Genomic DNA, 19,963 nt, shown 5'->3' on the forward strand with positions numbered 1-19,963 from the left:
TTTAAATTAGCAGTTTTTGCTGTTAATTTTCCTCGCTGTTTTGAAAGAAAATTCTCCACGTAAAATTTTCTTTTACAGTTTCTTAAAATAACAAAACACCTTTGTTTGAAAGCGAGAAGTATATAAACATCTACAGAAACATAAAGAAATAAGTAATTATCTCACAATTACAATAGGTTTGTGTGCTTGCAATATTATTGCATTATTTCATGAATTTTGGTTATTTCTAAAAGAAACGTGTTAAGAGGTATATTTTTAAAAAAAAGATACTATATGTTGGAGATATATGCATATGCATTTTTATTTAAATATACTAAGGTTTCGATTTATATGAATTCATTACTTTTGTGGTTTCCAGATGCGTGGCAGCAAGTTATTGATGACTGTTTAGTCCAAACTGAAGCAAGTGTTCGAGGATATGGGTTGTCAGCTATACCCGACTTTTTAAGCGAGTACTATTGCTCTGCTCCTGGCGTCCCCATTCAAGGAAAGAAAGAACGCATTGTTAAACAGTATGTGGCTGAATTAACCTCATGTTTTCAGGCAAATCGCATGGGATTTTCTTTAGCATTAGGTGAGTTACAGATCATTCCTGGAAATTAGTTATTCATAAAGATTATATATATTATATTAGCTGAAAATACCCATTCTTCGCATGGGAACTGTACTTGGAGGTCAACGCCTGTGGGAGTATCACCATTCATCTCAACGACCGCAAAAACTATGGATTTGACACTAATATCGGTAATTTTCTATTACTTTTACATGTCCCGGTAAACATCCCTACCCCTTGTTCGATTTTTTTTTTTAAAAAAGCTTTGCCTTGATCTGGGGTCTGGAGCAAGGTACCCGTGACCGAAATTTGGTAACTCTTGGTCCACTCGTCTGGTCCTCAGGCCGCACACAGACAAACTCTTTCTTTTATTTATATTAGATAAGATATACAGGGTGATTCTTTGTAGGGTTTACAACTTCAGTCAGTCATAATTCTTTATCGGAACCACATACAGACTTCCACAAACAAACTCTTTATTTTATTTATATTAGATAAGATATGCAGGGTGATTTTTTGTAGGGTTTACAACTTCAGTCAGTTATAATTCTTTATCGGAACCACATACAAACATATCATTATCATATACCATATATCATATATCATTATACTGCAAAACACTTCAAGTTTGACTCACGTAGTGAGTAGTTGCGGAGTTAACCACACGCGGCGCCACTAGTCAGTCGTCAAAAATGGAGACTTTCACTGGTGCTGAAAGAGCTAACTGCGTGTTTTGGTGTGAAGAAGCGAAGTCAGCTCAACGAGTGTACAGCGTAAGTTTCGCACACAATACGGAAGTAATCACCCAGCAGACCAACAGTGTACAAATGGCACCAGACATTTGTTGAAACAGATTGTTCTGTGCGACACACAAAGGCTGCAGGACTCTCACCCGTGACTGACGATGTGGTGGAAGCAGTTAGGGAGAGTTTTATCCGCAGTCCTCGAAAATCTACATGACGTGCATCACAAGAAACTAGTATCCCTCAGACCACTGTTTGGCGTGTATTGAGTAGACGTTTGTCCATGAAGCCATACAGACTGTTCTTGGTTCAAGCACTGAGTGAAGCTGATAAACATACCCGACATGAATTCTGTGTTACCGTGTTGGATCGCATTAGTGATAATGAGTCATTCTGGAACAATGTGGTATTCAGTGACGAATCAACTTTTCACCTTTCCGGCCGAGTCAACACACACAATTGTCGTATTTGGGGCACGGAAAATCCACATGTGCACGTGGAACTGGTTCGTGACAGCTCCAAAGTGAACATGTTTTGCGCTGTTTCCAGAGCAAAGGTGTATGGACCATTCTTCTTTGCTGAGAGCACCATCACCGTCAATGCCTATCTTGATATGCTCCAGAACTTCCTTGTTCCACAGATAGATGAAGATGACTACGATGGCCGCTTATGGTGGCAACCAGATGACGCCCCGCTGCACTACCTGATACACGTAAGGGAATTTCTTGATCAGCGTTTCCCAGATAAGTGAATAGGTCGTGGTGGACCAATTGCCTGGCCAAAACAGTCTCCAGATTACACGCCAAACAGTCTCCAGATTACACGCCACTTGACTTCTTTCTGTGGGGGTTTGTGAAAGATAAGGTGTACACCCCTCCCCTACCTGATAATGTTAATGAACTGAAACATCGCATCACAACAGTCATCGCGGACGTTACTCCCGAAATGCTGGTTGCTGTTTGGCAGGGAATCGACTTTCGTTGGGATGTGTTCAGGATGACCGCAGGTACATACATTGAGCCATAATGGATTTGTCACAAAAAACTTGAAGTGTTTTGCACAGTATAATGACATATCAACCAAGTCTGTATGTGGTTCCAATAAAGAATTATAACTGATTGAAGTTGTAAACCCTATAAAGAATCACCTTGCATATATATATATATATATTATAATTAACATCTTTACGTTTTAAAATTTAAATTTGTAGCTTTAAAATTGCTACAGCTCGTATATTTCTTTGATTTTTATTCCTTGAATGTTAATCATCACTGATGTCTTGTAAAGAATTGAAATATGGCTTGCATACACCAAAGATAATCGTATTAACTTTTCACGTACTTGGAATCTCTCCGATTAAAGGAAACTGTTTTTACAGCGAGTTATATTAGGAATGATATTGTAATGAAAGAAAATAATTATAGTAATAATAAATTGGAAAGGTACTCATCTTGTATTTCTGTATCATCTTATTAAGGATTTTCTTCATAAATTCATATTATATGTCGAATTTTTGCCGACCGTTGTCAGCATTGCCATAGGTAAGAAACGAGGGTTTTAGTGGCAGTAGGATAGACTGGATAAGTGGTGAAACAATAGCCAACATTGTTGCTATTGTTTTACCACAAAATAACAGATAATAGCTTGGTGAGTCTTCCATTGCAATTTTTCACAGCGTACAAGTCTTAAGCTCCTGTACTACTTTTGTGGATGGTAAGAGTTGATGAAGGTGTCAGTGATTTTGTTTCAACTTTTGTTCCGAGTGTTTTTCTCGGAATTGGATTTTGATTTCGTCGTTCCCACATAGTTTTTACCGTTTACCAAACAGTTAGGGTCATCAAGTCTAGGAGGCTTAGGTGGGCAGGTAATGTAGGGAAGAAGGGGGAATTGGGAGGTATGTTTTTTTCAACTTTTTTTTTTTTTCCCTTCATACAGGGTAGGGTGTCTGTCGGTCACGAAAGTCACGAAAAAGTCACAAAATCAGAAAACGGTCATGAAAGTCACGGAAAAGTCACGAAATTTAGCTTTGGGTCACGATTTTTTTTAACTGTACAAATGTAAATACAGATTGGAATTTTGTTCTGTGGAACGTCAAAATTCACCACCAAAAATGTCTATGGCCGGCTTTAGACGCTACCAAATCGCAAGCAAAGCACGTTTCTATCTTATGGATGAAAATTCGGCCTAAATCGCACGCAAATTCGCTCTTGAAAATGTTAGAAATTTTATGATTTGGTAAAGAAAAGGTCACGAAATTTCATTTTGGAATTTTAGTAGACGCCCTGTCACAGGTTATAGGTGTTTTTCTAGTTTTTTAAGAACTGATTATATGTTGCAGGTTCTTCTGCTCCTACTGTGGTAAGCTTTCGGCACCTTTACTTTTGATGTTGCAACAAGGGGGTAATTGGGTGCAAAATGATTGAAACAATTGCCGTTGCACATAAACCTGTGAAGGTGATTGGGTATAAATGAAGAAAACTCAAGCTTTCATTTGATGTATATAACTTGTATTCTACTTAAAAACTAATAGTTTTATGTGGTCTAGAAAAATAATTACCTTTGTTTACGCAAAATAAGGAATAACTTATTTCTAAATCTCAAAGATATTTGAATGCCTTTTCAAGTCTTCCAGTTATTGTTTATAGCATAATACATTGTCCTGTGAACTTAACCTAAAATGTATTACATACGAAAGAAATATAAGCGGTCAAAACTTTGGCTGAAAATGTAAAAAATAAAATAAAATAAAATAAAAACAAATAAATAAATAAATAAAATAAATAAAAATAAAAAAAATATAAAAAAATAGAAAAACCAAGAGAACAGGCCCTGATATTCAAACAAACATAAAAGAAGGTAATAAGACTGACGCGAAATAGCTATGAAGTATTACAATAGAACATGTGTTGGAACTCTGAATTGATAAACAGGTCCTATTTACAGCATCAGCACTATTGGCATACGCAACGGCCACTGGAGGCCTAAGTTTGGAGTAACTTATTTCTAAATCTCAAAGATATTTGAATGCCTTTTCAAGCCTTCCAGTTATTGTTTATAGCATAGTATATTCTCCTGTGAACGTAATTCAAAATGTATCACATACGAAAAACAAATTATAAGCCGTCAAAACTTTGACCGAAAACGTAAAAATAAAATAAAATAATAATAATAAAAAAAGAGAACAGGCCCTGTTATTCGAACAAACATAGGAGAAGGTAATGAGACTAACACTAAATATTGATAAACTATTACAATATAACATGTGTTGGAACTCTGGATTGATAAACAGGTTCTATTTACAGCATCAGCACTATTGGCATACGCAACGGCCACTGGAGGCCTGAGTTGAATAAAATAGCTTAATAAGCACTATGAAACAAAAGTGTACACCACAAAAAACAAAGATAGCACAGCAATTAAATGAATTCTAAATACAAAATGCTCACTTAAGGCAGCGTTTCCCAACCGGTGTGCCGCGAATGGGCCGCTGGTGTGCCGCGAGGAAATCGAAACATAATTATTAATTCTATTGCAATCAAATTGCTAGACATTGTGTCTCACATTATATTTGTGAGGAAAAATGTATATTTGTGTTTCACATTACTTTGAGCGTCTACTATGAATCTATAATTTTAAGTTCCATACTGTGTTACTATTCTGTACATTTTTAATGTTAAAAAGGTATTTGTTATAATTGTTATCACCATTATTGCTTCTTTATTGTTGCAGAATATTTCGTAACTTGAAATTTTAAAATATTATTCAATCATTTCGAGAAAGCAAACCTGCATACAAATTACCATTTGTGTTTTAAAAGTACAAGAGATTTGTTTGTTCGTTCGTTATTTAGTGATATTCCTTCTTAGTGAAAAGTTGGATACAATTTTCGAAAGAGAAAGTGTATTTTTATAAACCTGAGTCCTATATTTCATTGTAATTGTTTTCTATTTTTAAATTAGAATGAAAAATAAGCATAATGATTTACCACGGATTGAAACCAATGATCGAACTTTCTTGTCTGTGAAAAAGATATCAGTAATCACAGAAAAAAATTACCAAGATGTTTTATGTTTACAAATAATAATAATAATAATAATAATAATAATAATAATAATAATAATAATAATAATAATAATAATAATAATAATAATAATAATAATAATATCTATATGAGTGTGCCGCGAGAATTCAAGTTACACCTGTAGTGTGCCGCAAGTTGAAAAAGGTTGGGAAACGCTCACTTAAGACATTCCACCCATTTACTCCCACATCATGCGCCCACAAATGTTTACAAAATTTTAACTGCCTCACAGTGAGGATTCAAGATTGCTACTCTTCACGGCACCATCCTTATGATGTTTTTAAGCAGCAGTAAAAAAATCGGGATCAAAACATTAACAGATGCGCGATTTATTGTGGCTCAAACCAAAACACAAACTTGAAACTCGGTTTCAAATATGTCATCTCTCAATCAAATCAGTTTTTGGTTTTTCTGGGCATTATTACACCCTCTGAAAATTCATCAAAGCTTTTTTTCTGATCAACATCTACTCATCCAACATTTAACTGTAAATTCCATAAAAAATATACTAAAATGCAAAATATACATTTTTAAAAAGTTTTCTGCCCAATTACATCCTCCACCCAATTCCCCCTTTCTACCCTAAGGGTCATCAATTCTAGGAGGCTCATATGGGCAGGTAATGCAGCCAGAATGGAAAGGAAAGCTTTCAAAATTTTAAATGGAAATCCAATCGGTAAACGACCATTAGGAAGACCTAGGCGCAGACGAGAGGACAATATTAAGATAGATCTCGCAGGAATAAGAATACAAAGTACAAACTGGCAAAGGACAGAAGTCAGTGGAGAGCTTTTGTGAATACGGCACTAAATCTCCGGATTCCATAGGCATAGAGTGAGTGAGTTTCTTCGTTCCCATAATAAAGGATTGATATGCGTGTTTTTCAATGGACAATGTAGATGTTTTGATCACTGCTTTATCAATGTTGTGTTTTATATCTTTTAGGTGTTGCAAAAGACCTGCGTTGGGTCATCGTTGTATTTGGCATCACGAATATATTCTTTAAATCTAGTGTGTTCCTTTTTGTCAGAACTGTATAAAGATCTTGGCATGTGCATAGACTTCAGCGGAATCCAACTAATTAGTGAAGAAACGTCTATACCCTGCTAAACTTTTTTTTTCAGTGTTCTTTGAGAGCACTAATGATATGTTAAAATTATGCTTCTAAAACGTTTTGTAATTCGTTTGAAACTGATTAAAATGAGGGTTTATCTGTCCATTTTGAAACCAAATGCAATGAATTTATATGTTCATTGTGAGCAGTGTTTTAATCTAATGTAATCATTTTTTCAAAATATTTACATTGTAACATAGTAGAAAGTGGGTTTGAGCTCTACATTGTGCCATTGTAACGTATGACTGTGGTTCTGCGGAAAATAATATTAATAATAAAAATATTAGCTTTCATTTTGAGTGTGCAGAATTTACGTCTATGTATTGAATGCTCCTTTCATTTTGCAGAGCACCTCAGTGTAGAATTTGTTTAATTTCCTGTATGTGGTCAGGTCCAGGAAATATATAGGCGGTGTCCCGGGAGAAGGTGTCAATGCTTTGGAAAATGATAGTATAGGTGATTCTAAGCAAAAAGCTCATATAAGCATGGGTCCGATTGTGAAATATAGCTAAGATATGAACAGAAATAAAATTACCGATACCAAGGTCAATGCATGTGATGTTTAAAAGTAAATAATTTATAATATTATGTAGGAGCTTCGTAGTACCTAGTAGGTAAACCATGATGTTTCCTAACAATTACTGAATAGTAGTTTGTAGGATAATAGATCTTAAAATGATTGTTGATTAGGATTTCATACTGAGTTCGCAAATTTGCCAACAGATGGTGTATTCATCGTAGCGTTATACCTACAATGTTGTGAGTGTGTGTACCTGGAACACGTGCACATTTGTGAGCTGCTATTATCTGGGTTGTTTCCGAAACATTTCACTCAACAGTAAAATATTACATGCAGAAATGAGGAATATGCGAACATGGTGTTTATATACGGGTTTTGTAATGGAAGTACTCACGCGGCTATTTCAGAATCCAGGAGGTGTTTTCCATTACGCAGGACACGAAATAATGCAGTTTTTACTAATACGTTTCGTGCATTGAGAGGGTGTGGAACAGTTTCCAGTGCTAAAGTGACTTCCGGACGCGAAACGAGACAATCTGTGGAAGAACAGGAGGAAATAATTGCTCTGGTACAACGAAGTCTTAATACATGTTAGAGATAAATTTCAACACGTTTGGGTATTCCTCATGCATGGACAATTTGTATCAATTTCACCACTAACCGACGCAGCACTTGCATCCTGCTGATTACGCTTCCCGCCTTCAATTTTGTCATTTGTTATTACACAATGCAGTACACATGCCATATATGTTATTCACTGATGAGTCGATCTTCACTCGTACCAGTGTGAGTAGGAGGCGTAATAAACAAACTTGGTCTCGAAAAGACCCTAACGCAATCCTAGGGGGGCACAGTGGCACAGTAGTAGAGCGCTTACCTCTGGTGCGTGGGGTCCCTGGTTCAATCCCGGTCAAGTAAGTTTGGTGTGGATATCATCATTTCCATTGTTTTTTTCGGGGAACTCTCGTTCCCACCCACATTAACATATTAACATTCCACTGATTCTTCAGTCATCATTCAGTGGCCTTTATCATCCGTCTCCTGTATCTTAAAGGGCATAATCATGGGACGATAAATTGAAAGATTGATTTCATTTCATAACGCAGTCCTTGTCATATGTACCAAAACCGATTTCTTTAACATCTGGTGGTATGGTTAGCGACATTCTTGTTAGCTTCGTTATCCTTCATGAACGCATGAATGCACATCAATACAGTACCTTCACCTGTTGCACAGTGATTTGACAGACCAGTTAGACGATGTTCCTTTACTACACACAAGACAGAATCTCGTCTTGCAGCATATCGGAACACCGGCTTATGCCAGTTGGCTGATTATTGACCATTTTAATGCGTGATCGTTGTAGTCTGATTACTTGGCCATCTCGTTCTAACCTCAACTCTTTTTATTGTTTACGAGGGGAATTAAACAAGAGGTACTAGTAAGGCATGAAATCAAAGTTTGCCGTATAAATGCTGCAGAACTAATCTGCGAACATTGTCGGGAGCTTTGTAATGTAACACAATATCCCTCCGACATGCTTAAAAGTTTGTAGCAAGGTTTTTGAAAATCATCTGTAACCTGCGGCCTTTTCACCTCTGTACGATCGTTCATATCAGTACTAACCAACACATATTAACAGTGATTTTTTTTATTATTAATAATTTGGTTAGTTAATTATCATGTACTGATTATAATAAATGGATTGACTTTGACGAAAATATACTGTAGTTTGGCGCTTACAATACACACCTTGTTCCTCGAATTGAGAGCGAACTAAGGATGCACATTATACATATTAGTTCTAATTTCATATCGATATAAATATTTCAGGGTGCCTAATGATACTGGAAATACTGAAATTATACTGGAATTTAATTTTGGTGCTAGAAATACATGAAATATACTGGAATTTTGATCCACATACTGGAAAAAATTATGAAATATACAAATATTACCATTCTTTATAATCTACCCTAGATTTTTTTTGCAGGGTAATAACAATCTTACATTATAACTAGAATAAATAATATACAATTATTTATACAAGCTATAATATAACTTAATAATACATTTAGATAATAAATAATGCTCTTGGCTCACTGTATCAGGCCTCTGAGCAGGGTGTCTACGGGCCATGAAAGTCATGAATTGGGATTGTCGGTCAAAGGATCATGAAAGTAGTGAAATCGAGTTTCAGTTTATAAAAAAAGTCATTATATAGAACAACAATACTTACGTAATATACAGTACAGAAACAATAAATTGTGATTTTGTCAAATGACCGCGGCGTTAAGACGTGACGCCATCTCTTTTGAGGCTGCAAATAATCACTAACTCCCCCTTCTCTACTAATACTGTCTTCAGTTTCAGTTTCTTTTTTTTTTTTTTAAATACCTCACATATAATAACATTGGATGCATTATATTATATGCAACACTTCAAGTACAGTATACAGGGCTGCAAACTTGTCAGTAAAGTCAGTAAAAGTATGCCCAATGATGGGAAACTGAGGGCCAGTTTTAATGCTTGATATGGATGTGGCACTTTGCTTGTGTAAAGATTTCAACGCTTTCATGAGCAGCTATATATACCTAACAGCACCACTCTTCTTTAATTTTATTTAAATTGTTTCTTGTAGCAAATTGAATTAATTATTGACTTTTGAAGAAATATTTTATGAAGTCTACGAAGCATTTGTTGATAGTTTTTTTTTTTTTTTTTTTCGTACGCAATGCAGTACAAATTTTTGTATATTTACTTCTTTGTTTTTATGTTGTGTATTAAAAAGGAGACAAGGAAATTCGACTGAGAAACTGTGACTTTCTCTGGGCTTTGATGATTGCACAGCATTACCTGTTTATCCCGTTTCTTTATCATTTAAAGGTCGAATTTCAATTTTCGTAGCTGCGTATTGGGAGAAGGTGGCCAATTTTAAAAACAATTAATTATTTGATTTGTTATTATAGCCTAGCCTACTTCTTATTTAAAAGAGGATTGATGTCAGTAATGTCAGGTATTTAGTCAGTATTTCCATAGTTTTACTCAGTAAATTTTACCCTACAGCTAGTTTGCAGCCCTGAGTACATTATGTATATAATATACTGCATCCATTGTTATTTATTTACTTACTTACATTAGTGTTGCACTTATCTTCTCAGAGACAGTGAGTAAAATAAGAGGAAAGACATCTTTCAAATATGAGTGGTTGGATAGTACAATAAATTCAAATTGGAATTGGCTTCAAACGTTGGAAAATGATAATTATAAAGGGTATTGCTCTTTGTGTATGACTAGTTTTGATATTGGCAATATAAGAGTGTCTTCAGTTCGATCTCATGTCAAACGCAAAAAGCATATTGAAAGAGTAAGTTCAAGCAACTACGGACTCTGTTCCTGTGAATGCTGCTCCTTCAACTACCTACAAACTCTGTTCCAGTGAAAGCTGAACTGTATGAAGTGCGAACTTCAGTTGTTAACAACGAACATACTTGAGTTAGAGTCACAATATTCAATACTTGTGTTATGCCTAGAAGTACTCTTAACAATTTTATCATCAATGATGAAGTTATTACTGCAGATATATTGTGGATTATTAATTAAGTTATGACCCATTCTTTTGCTAGAAGTGTTGGCATTTTTAGTGATCTTTTTAAAGTAATATTTTCCAACAGCGAAATTGGGAAGTTCAAGATGCACAAGGGTAAACTTGGATACTTAGTTACATATGAACTGGGTCCTTACTTTGGCAAACGTGGTTAAAGAATGTCCTTTTGTCTGTATTTCTTTTGATGAAAGGGTCAAAGGATATAGCTATTAGATTTTGGGACGGAAACTTAATTCAAACAAGATATCTTAAGTCCGCAATTTAGGTCATGCTACTGCTGAGGACCTTCTGATGACATTTTTGCAAAACTTGAAACACTAGTTTGGATGCGGAAAAGATGCTGCAAGTGTCAATGACGGGTCGAATGTAAACCTAAGTTTTCGAACGACTAAAGAAGTACTTAAGTGATTCACCTTCAGATCCGAAGCTGGTGGACTTCGGTACGTGCTCTTTGGATACTATTGATGGTGCATATGAAACAGCAACTCCAAATGGAACATTCACAGATTTTTACGCTCTCTATTACTTCTTCAAGGACTACCCAAGTAGAGGTGAAGATTACAAACGCATAACAGGGTTACATCTCTTTCCTCTGAAGTTTTGCTCTATCATATGGGTCGAAAACTCAAAAGTTATTGAAAGTGCTGCCACATATTAAGAAGTATGTCGATGCTTTTGTGAAATAACCTACATCAGACAACTTCGTAGTTATAAAAAGTTTTGTAAGAAATGACCTGCTCCCAGTTGACATTCATGCTTTCTGTTTCTCTTGAAGTAGAACAGTTTCTTTCCAAATATCAGAGTAATGATCCTCTTTGTCTTTTATGTTCACTGATCTGAGTACTATGCTTCGACACCTGTTGAGAAGAATTGTAAAGAATCAGGTTTCGAAGTAGGCAAATACTAATAAGAAACTTCTCTGAATTGATTTGAAGAAGGCAGAAAACCTGAAGATCTTCCGTGCTGTTGATATCGGATTTGCAGCCTCAGCAGCTTTAAAAGATAAGGTAATAAAAGATGGGAAAGTTCCTCAGTTCTATGGAGACTGCAGAAAATTCCTTGTTAATATGTGCATAAAGATTTTTGTCAAAACTCTCTTGCTTTCAAGTTTGTTAGAGGTGCCAGCTGCTTCAATCCTGCAATTACAACCAATTCATCTATTAAGACCTACAGGGAAACTTCTGCATTAGAAGCTCTTTTTGAGACAAATCAATTATCTAGTATGGAAGCTGACAGTGCTAAACGAGACTACTTAGATTTCTCATCAAAGGAAGAAGTGGTGAAATATCTAACAATTGTTAGATTGTTAACTTTGATCCCAAAACTGATCGATTGGACCATTTTCTAAGCACTGTCTATTTGGAACACAATGTTTCCAAAGAACTGATCCACTTCACACAAAAAGTACTGATTTTGTTTTACTGCACCACTGCTATTGAATGAAGTTTTTCCATAAATAAGAAATACCTAGTAGAGATTCTTCATGAAAATAGCTTGATTGCACAGCATGTGGTGTATGATGTAGTATCTGCAGCTGGTGAGGTATTAGTTATTAGTGTTTCAAAAAAAGATGATCCATGCGTCCAAAAATGCATCAGCATTGAGAAATGAAGCTTTAGAAAAGTATAAAAAGAGTGAAAATAACAATGTAGCCAAAATAAAGTTAGCAGCAGAAGAAATAAAACAGAATTGAAGAAACGATGTATTATGCTGAGTGCTAAGAAAGTAAAAACTGGAGAAGATGAAAAGTTTGAAAAAGATACTATCTTAAATGTATGTACCTGTTGAGTATAAGGTATAATCATTGTGAATTAATAATTAATAATTCACAAATTTGTTATAAGATGTATACTGTAGACTATATAGCATAGTACATAAAGTTTTGTGTTACATATTTTATACAGCATATAAAGTACTGTATACAGGCTAATGTATTAAATTTCTTTCTGTGTTGTATATAAAAGTGGTTGATTTCATATCAGCATATGTCTACCGTATGACATTATTTAGAACAAGTTTTTATTTAGAATAAGCCTGGTATAGAATCTACTGAAGAACTGTTTACTTGCACAGTGTATGTTGTGTGATAATCTTTCTTTGGCTGTGTTTATTGGGTGTAAATGTTCACGAAGTGATCCACGTAGCCGAAAGTGCATTGTCACTTAGAAGCAGTGATATTAGATAACACTATTCAAGTATATTTTGTGTGTGTTATATCATTGTGAATTAAAAATGAACAGTTACATATGAAGCTATAAATTTATACAACGATTTTCATCATTTATGTAAAACTGGTAATTGGTGAGCAGTACTTTTTGTAATTGTTTTGATAATCTTAGAAACAATTTTGTATTTATTAAGATTGTAAATTTTTCCAAAGCAAGAGTTGTATACATTTTGTAATTAGACATTTAAAGCAATGAGTGGAGTCGAGGGCTGTGAGGGAAGTTGGGGGATCCTTTAAAAATGTTAAAAAATTATTTGTATTTTAAAAAAATCAAGGCTAACTAAATTTATTAAAATTTTTTTGATGGTAAAACCATTACAAACCTGCAGTAATCAAGAGTGTGATTATCCCTAAAGAACTTAAAAAGGAACAGTATTAGGTACTGGAATTTTGCTGATAGTTGTACTGAATATACTGGAATTTTGAAAATGCAACTCAGTAGACACCCTGTATTTTCAGTTCTTTTATTTGTGTTTTGATGGTTAAAAGTATTTCTGTAGAGAATAATTACGAAACCCGTACACAAAATATTGTAATACCCTGGAATACGATCTTCTGATTTGTTGAAATCATGGTTGCTTTGCAGACAGTTGTTTTTAGTTAAGATGTAATCAAACGAAAAGGAACGTATTGTTAAAACTATAGAATAAGTGACTATTTACTGTAGATGCTGCTGAATTTTTTTTATACCGTAGCGTAACATTGTAAAATTTTTCTGTGTGTACCTTAGGTAGGACCGAACAATCCAGTATTTTTTAAAATTATTTTTAAGTTTAATCTGAAAATTTGGTTGCGCATTAAAGGTATATATTAGGAAAATACGGTAATAAAGTAAAAAATAAATAAATAATAAAAAATAAAGTTTGTTCAGTGACCAAATATATCAGTCTATATGTAAATAGTTTTGATGGGCAAAATTCGACGTGTGATTTTAATAAAAAGTTATAATCCAGTATTTATAATGACTGGAGTTGAATTTTTTGGTCATTTTTGTTCAAAAACTGAGAACCAAGAAAAGTTGAGTTAGTGATTCGCTTTTAACCTACACTGTATACAATATGTAATAATAATGTATGTATTTCTGTCCAATATTAATATATATATATATATATATATATATATATATATATATATATCTTTTGTTTTGACAGGCTCGTTTCCCAAGTGTATGTTGGTGGGACAGCTCCATATTATTGTACCAGCTTTGATTGAGTGTACTAAAATCACAGAGCACACTCAGAAGTGGGCTGATTGTAGACGTGATGCCATAATTGCTCTTACTTCAGTATGCCAAACAGTTGGAATAGAGGAGAAAGGCTCAGGTAGGTAAAAATGACTAGGAATTGAAAGCAGAATAAATAATACTGCAAATTCACTTATGTTTGAAAAATAATACTTATCGTTCTTTCTAAATCTCTGTATTTTCAATCAACCTTACTGAAGAAGGTTACCTTAGTCACTTATAAATCTATTAGATGCCTTTTAGATATTTGAAAAATGGATCTTCATCTGTATGATTTGTTTATTTAGGGTTGTGAAAATTTGTATTTATATTTAAAGCTATATTCGTACTTAAAACCATTTAAGCATTCATATTCAATTGTACACCTAAAACTATAGAATTCCCTTATAAGGCCGCGTGGCTCTCCTCTGGTGCTGGTTCCTGGTTTGATCCCAGCTCCAGCCAGGTGGGCCTTGTGGTGAACAAACACTGTGAATGAAGTAATCGCGCTCTTCGAGCCCCCTGTTTGCAATGGCTCTCTAAGAGCCCTCAGCTTGTAACGGTTATAGGCGAACCTCTCTGCATGCTAGTGCTATTACCAGTCTCACAGTATTTAAAGTAATTTTCGCTTCCACCAGATAACAGCTATCTCTCCAAAAAGAATATTCCTCTGGAGGAGAAATGATAGAACCACTAATTTCAAATAATTAACTTCACCAAGGTTGATTTCGGTCAGGACGGTTTAAGAACTCAGTCTCTCCCTTATTTTCTTTAACTTACTCAAGGGAGGCAGAGAGAGAAAATAGGTTAAATATCTCCTAATCCTTTAAATATCCTCGTACAACCTTTCTTGTCGACCAATTCTAAATTAACCAATTCACTTATTTGTAAGAATCTAGGGGTGTTCTTACTTCTACTAGCATACCAGACTCAAATTTAAATCAAAAACTTGTCAGGTTTCCTCTTTTAGATATCTTTATTTCAATAAAGTGCGACTGATGGCTCAGAATAGTCGATGATCTCTAGATAAAATATTTATCTCTTTCTGCTTGCCCTCCCGGAGACTGAGAAAGGCTTAAGAATTTCTTTATCCTAATCCATAAAGAATAGGGAATTAGTTCCTACTATTTGTAGGTCTAAAAATTTCCTACTTCTGTCATTAAGACAAAATTACATAAGGGTCAATCCATCTAAAATGATCCAGAAAAAAATAAATTGGTTGCTCGATCATTTTTGAAAATTATGAAACCTACACAGTTGTTTGCTTCATGTTTTAAGACTTTAAAACTGTGTTTACAATATGTATCTGAGGCGGTTTGCCACTGGCGGCCATATTTATTTCGTGGCGCGCGCCTACTTTCATGATTGTAAGGGTTAACAAAAACGTTCTTTACGAAGACAGTACTTGGTCTAGAAGGATAAAACAAAAATCATTTGATTGCTAATGGATTGAAGTAAAAACGAGGCCTATAGGTATTTACTTATGTTTCTCCTTTCTATGAGAAACTTACTAGTAAAAGTAAACATCAATATCGGTGAAATTTCACTTTTTGCAATGTTTTGTAAGTAAGAAGAAGCGGTATATACAGTTTGATTTTGCTTGAGATATGAAGATATATGTCGATAGTTTTACCAGAAAAAATATTGATTGTGATATATTTACCCTTACGTTTTTATGGTTGTGTTAAAATCACGGTTTTGTCTAAAACCCGAAGTTTGGATTCAAATAACTCTGAAGGGGCTAGTGATAAAAATCTCAAATTAGCACAGGATGTAGTGCTGTTGTATATGTTTATGCGAAATAAAAAAAACATTCCTGTGTATTTTACTGCTACAAAAGTTATAGCATCTCAAAAATGAAACATACTCCGTTGTAGAGATACCTCTTTGGTACACTAAAAAAAGGTCTATATAGGGAGTTTCTTGTTTTCAGAACACGTTGATATGGTATATACTTGTTCTATATGTTGTGTATTGTTTCAATATTGAAACAATTATTATGTTCTTTTGTATTTTTCTATTCCCAGTACTTAAACATACGGAGATTACACAATACTAATAACATATTACTGTTTGAGAGAGAATACCTTACCCAAAGCGTTTAGCACAAATGAGATTGCAATAAAAAGAAACTATTTTGAAAACAAAATCGTATTGTTGTTGTAAAGACACAAAACATAACTGCATGTTAGCAATAACAAAGTAATTTGATGCAAATTGCAGAATACGTAACACAGGATGGTCGTCGTAGTCCTCTGACTCTGCCTTCTGAGATAGGAATATATTTGTGGTACCTTCTAGTACCAACAAATCTAGTACACCGGTCAAGACGTTTTTGTAGAGTTTTGGAGATCTTAGCTACTTCATCTGATTTCAGCAGAAAATATTTTGTTTTGTAACTTTTCATTACAAAATGAAAACGTCATCTACATTTAGTATCTGGTTGGCCTTTGCAAACTTGCTATTGAGGCTTCTCGTTTTGTAGTTCCACCCACACCATCACAGGCGTTTCTTCCCATAGGATGATCCGAAAAAGTGCCATTCAGCGTCCAGATCGAAGTCGTGTTTGTGACAGCATATATTAGCAAAGTTCTTTCTGTTTTTATGTTGACTTGAAGCTCCAAGTTTTTTAATGTTCGGATGTACTTCTTTAATATACGTTGTGAAAATCTTTTGAAAGCAATAAAATGTCTTGTGTTCTAATTTATCATTTTCCTTAAAACAGAGGAGGCGCGGTGGCTCAGTGGTAGAGTGTTCACCTCCGGTGCTTGGGGTCAATGGTTCGGTCCTAGCTCGCACCGTGTAGACTTTGTGGTGGACAAACACCATGCTCGTAGGTTTTCTCGGGGTTCTCCCGTTTTCTCCTACTTTCTTCATTCCACCATTTCATTCATTTCTAATCATCACCGTCTCCTTTAGCCTAACCGGCATAATCGTGGGACGTAAAACTGAAAGATTTCATTTCTTAAAACAACACGAAAGGGTGAACCGTGGCTTGGATATTGATCCAATGAAAACTGAATCTCAATCTGAACTATGAATGAATAATTTTCTGCAAAATCTGTTAACACCAAACATTCTTCTGCAGTAAGTTGAGCTTTTTTCTTCTTGAGAAACAGCTTGAGACTTTGACACAGGTTTCAGGTTTTCCAATTTCTCCGCTAACAATTCAAAAAACTCCACTTTCCTCTTGAGATCTGTGTTCATCTCTGCCCTATCAGCTGTTATCCGCTTTCTGTACGTTATTGTGTCGGGCAAATCATCAGTTTCGTTGGAAATAATAAACATGTCCAACAATGCCTGTTTACCTACCTGTTTACACGGCACCTACAACATAAACATTTAGATTTTAAAAATATAGATTCCTATGACACTATTAAACCCTTATGCCATTTGCTACAGATGTAAACAGATTACTCACTACTATCAGACTGATCGGTCACATACAGCATAGCTACACTGTATGTGTTGCATCAACACTTGCGGCTATAAATGCCCCCAAGCCTGTCATAACGTAGTCTAGCCGTGAAAATGTTCAAATATAATTTATTGAAACTCTACTTTGATACGTGTGAAGCTATCAACGTGCTCTGAAGACAAGTAACCCCCTATATAGCCGTTCTTTAGTGTGCCAAAACGGTATCACTACAACGGAGTATGTTTTATTTTTGAGATGCTATAACTTTTGTAGCAGTAAAATACACAAGAATGTTTTTTTTATTTGCCATAAACATACACAACAGCACTACATCCTGTGCTAATTTGAGATTTTTATCACTAGCCCCATCAGAGTTATTTGAACCCAAACTTCGGGTTTTTCGACAAAACCGTGATTTTAACAGCCATAAAAACGTAAGGGTAAGTATATCACAATCAATATTTTTTCTGGTAAAACTATCGACATATATCTTCATATCTCAAGCAAAATCAAACTGTATATACCGCTCCTTCTTACTTACAAAACATTGCAAAAAGTGAAATTTCACCGATATTGATGTTTACTTTTACTAGTAAGTTTCTCATAGAAAGGAGAAACATAAGTAAACACCTATAGGCCTCGTTTTTACTTCAGTCCATTACCAATCAAATGATTTTTGTTTTATTCTTCTAGACCAAGTACTGTTTTCGCAAAGAACGTTTTTGTTAACCCTTACAATCATGAAACAAATATGGCCGCCAGTGGCAAACCACTTCAGATAGACATATTGTAAACACAGTTTTAAAGTCTTAAAACATGAAGCAAACAACTGTGTAGGTTTCATAATTTTCAAAAATGGTCCAGCAACCAACTCTGGATCACTTCAAATGGATTGACCCACAAATGGATTGACCCATAAACTAATACTCGCTTATTAGGGTTCACTCAGGAAGCGTTCTCTTACAAGCTAATGAAGTGAACCAATTTACAGTACTAAAGATGCCGTCACCACTTATCCAGCATCTGTCCTAAACCCATTCGTGGAAATGCCCGGAACCAGACCTTCCTCAAGAAAGGATACTATCTAACAAAATTTACTAGGAATAGGTTCAGTGAGGATAGAGGAATAGATCCCAATAAGAGGCCTTTCTAGATGAGCACTCAGATCTATAGGTATAGGTTAAATTCACCCGTTCCAGTCCCCTAGCAATCTAGAGCGGAACCAAATGTGTTTTTATAACAAACTATCAGTCTGGCCTTATATAGCCAGACGTCGGCCGGGCTCGAACACGGAGCCCTCTAATTCAAAAGCAGTAAGCCTAGCCACTGGACCCAGACAAGGAGCCCAAACAAAAAAGACACTAAATGTTAAAATGCTTAAAGTGAAATCGCGAGCTAACATTTATCCAAAATAAATATATATATATTTCCTTTAGATAGAGAAGTAAAACAAATTTAGCTCTAAGCTATCCCCGTGGACTCACTTGCACACTGACTATACTATACATGAACTTTTCAGCCTATTATGAAAATACCCGAAAGACAAGTCATCATTTAGACTGTTCTCACCAAGGAACTCACATCGTCTGAAATAGAACCAGAGAAGGACAAAGCTGCCTCTCTCGCTATTCGAAGCACTAAAATGGTTCCCCGCTTCAAGAGAATGCCTTCTATATATATGAGAGGTTCGGAAAGATATCCGATTGTTTTTCTAGTAAAACCACCCATTGACACATATAGATGGCATAGGCGGAATAAAAGAAAACGAAAGTAAATCAGGTCCCCATTTCCCTCTGTATTCTAAACGTGCTGGCAACGGGAAAATCTTTCCAACTAGTATTCGTTATCTATAAAAGAGGAAAATTTGTATATGCTGCAGAAAAGAATATGCAAGATTAATATATGGATTATACAGGATAAATACAAGGTATTTTACATGTATACATACATACATATATATATATAGCGTGATTCAAAATGATGTGAACGATTACAACTCCGTATAACTTTTTTATTAATCATCCAAATAGATTCAAATCTTACAGTTAAATGCTAAAACTCTCTAAGTTTTTGTGATTAAAAAAATGAAAATAGTACATCACAAATGTTCTATGTGGGCCCCCTTTGTTATCCTGCATACATCTATTCGGTATTCCAATTCCACCCAGACTCATTTCAACATGTTTGCATCAGCAGTTTCCATTGCAGCAGTGATGCGCTCTTTCAGTTCATTCACATCTTGGGGTAGAGAGGGAGTTTGTAGACAATGTCCTTTAGATGTCCCCACATAAAAAAAAATCGCAGGGGACATCTTGGTGGCCAACGTAGAAGCTGATGATCATTTTTACCTGACCGCCCAATCCAGCGGTGTGGCAGTCTGTTATTGAGGAAATTTCTGACATTGTGATGAAAGTGACATGGAGCTCCATCCAATTGATAGATGAAGTTCACTGTCATGTTCGACATGTGGCATAAGCC

At 35.1% G+C, this 19,963-nt stretch overlaps 1 protein-coding gene across 2 annotated transcripts in view; it reads left to right on the plus strand.

The window, feature by feature from the left end:
* Positions 1-19,963, plus strand: part of Tbcd (tubulin folding cofactor D) — a 97,209-nt gene that overhangs the window by 56,390 nt on the left and 20,856 nt on the right. Inside the window, exons 12-13 of one of the 2 annotated variants that reach the window (XM_081748995.1) lie at positions 359-574; positions 13,997-14,167. In XM_081748995.1, the coding sequence (XP_081605121.1) occupies positions 359-574; positions 13,997-14,167 (387 nt within the window). The remainder of the gene's footprint in view (positions 1-358; positions 575-13,996; positions 14,168-19,963) is intronic. The other variant, XM_081748996.1, reaches the window with a different exon arrangement.

This window comes from Thermobia domestica, chromosome 2, assembly GCF_964235325.1.
Source record: "Thermobia domestica chromosome 2, izTheDome1.hap1.1, whole genome shotgun sequence".
Taxonomy (NCBI): domain Eukaryota; kingdom Metazoa; phylum Arthropoda; class Insecta; order Zygentoma; family Lepismatidae; genus Thermobia; species Thermobia domestica.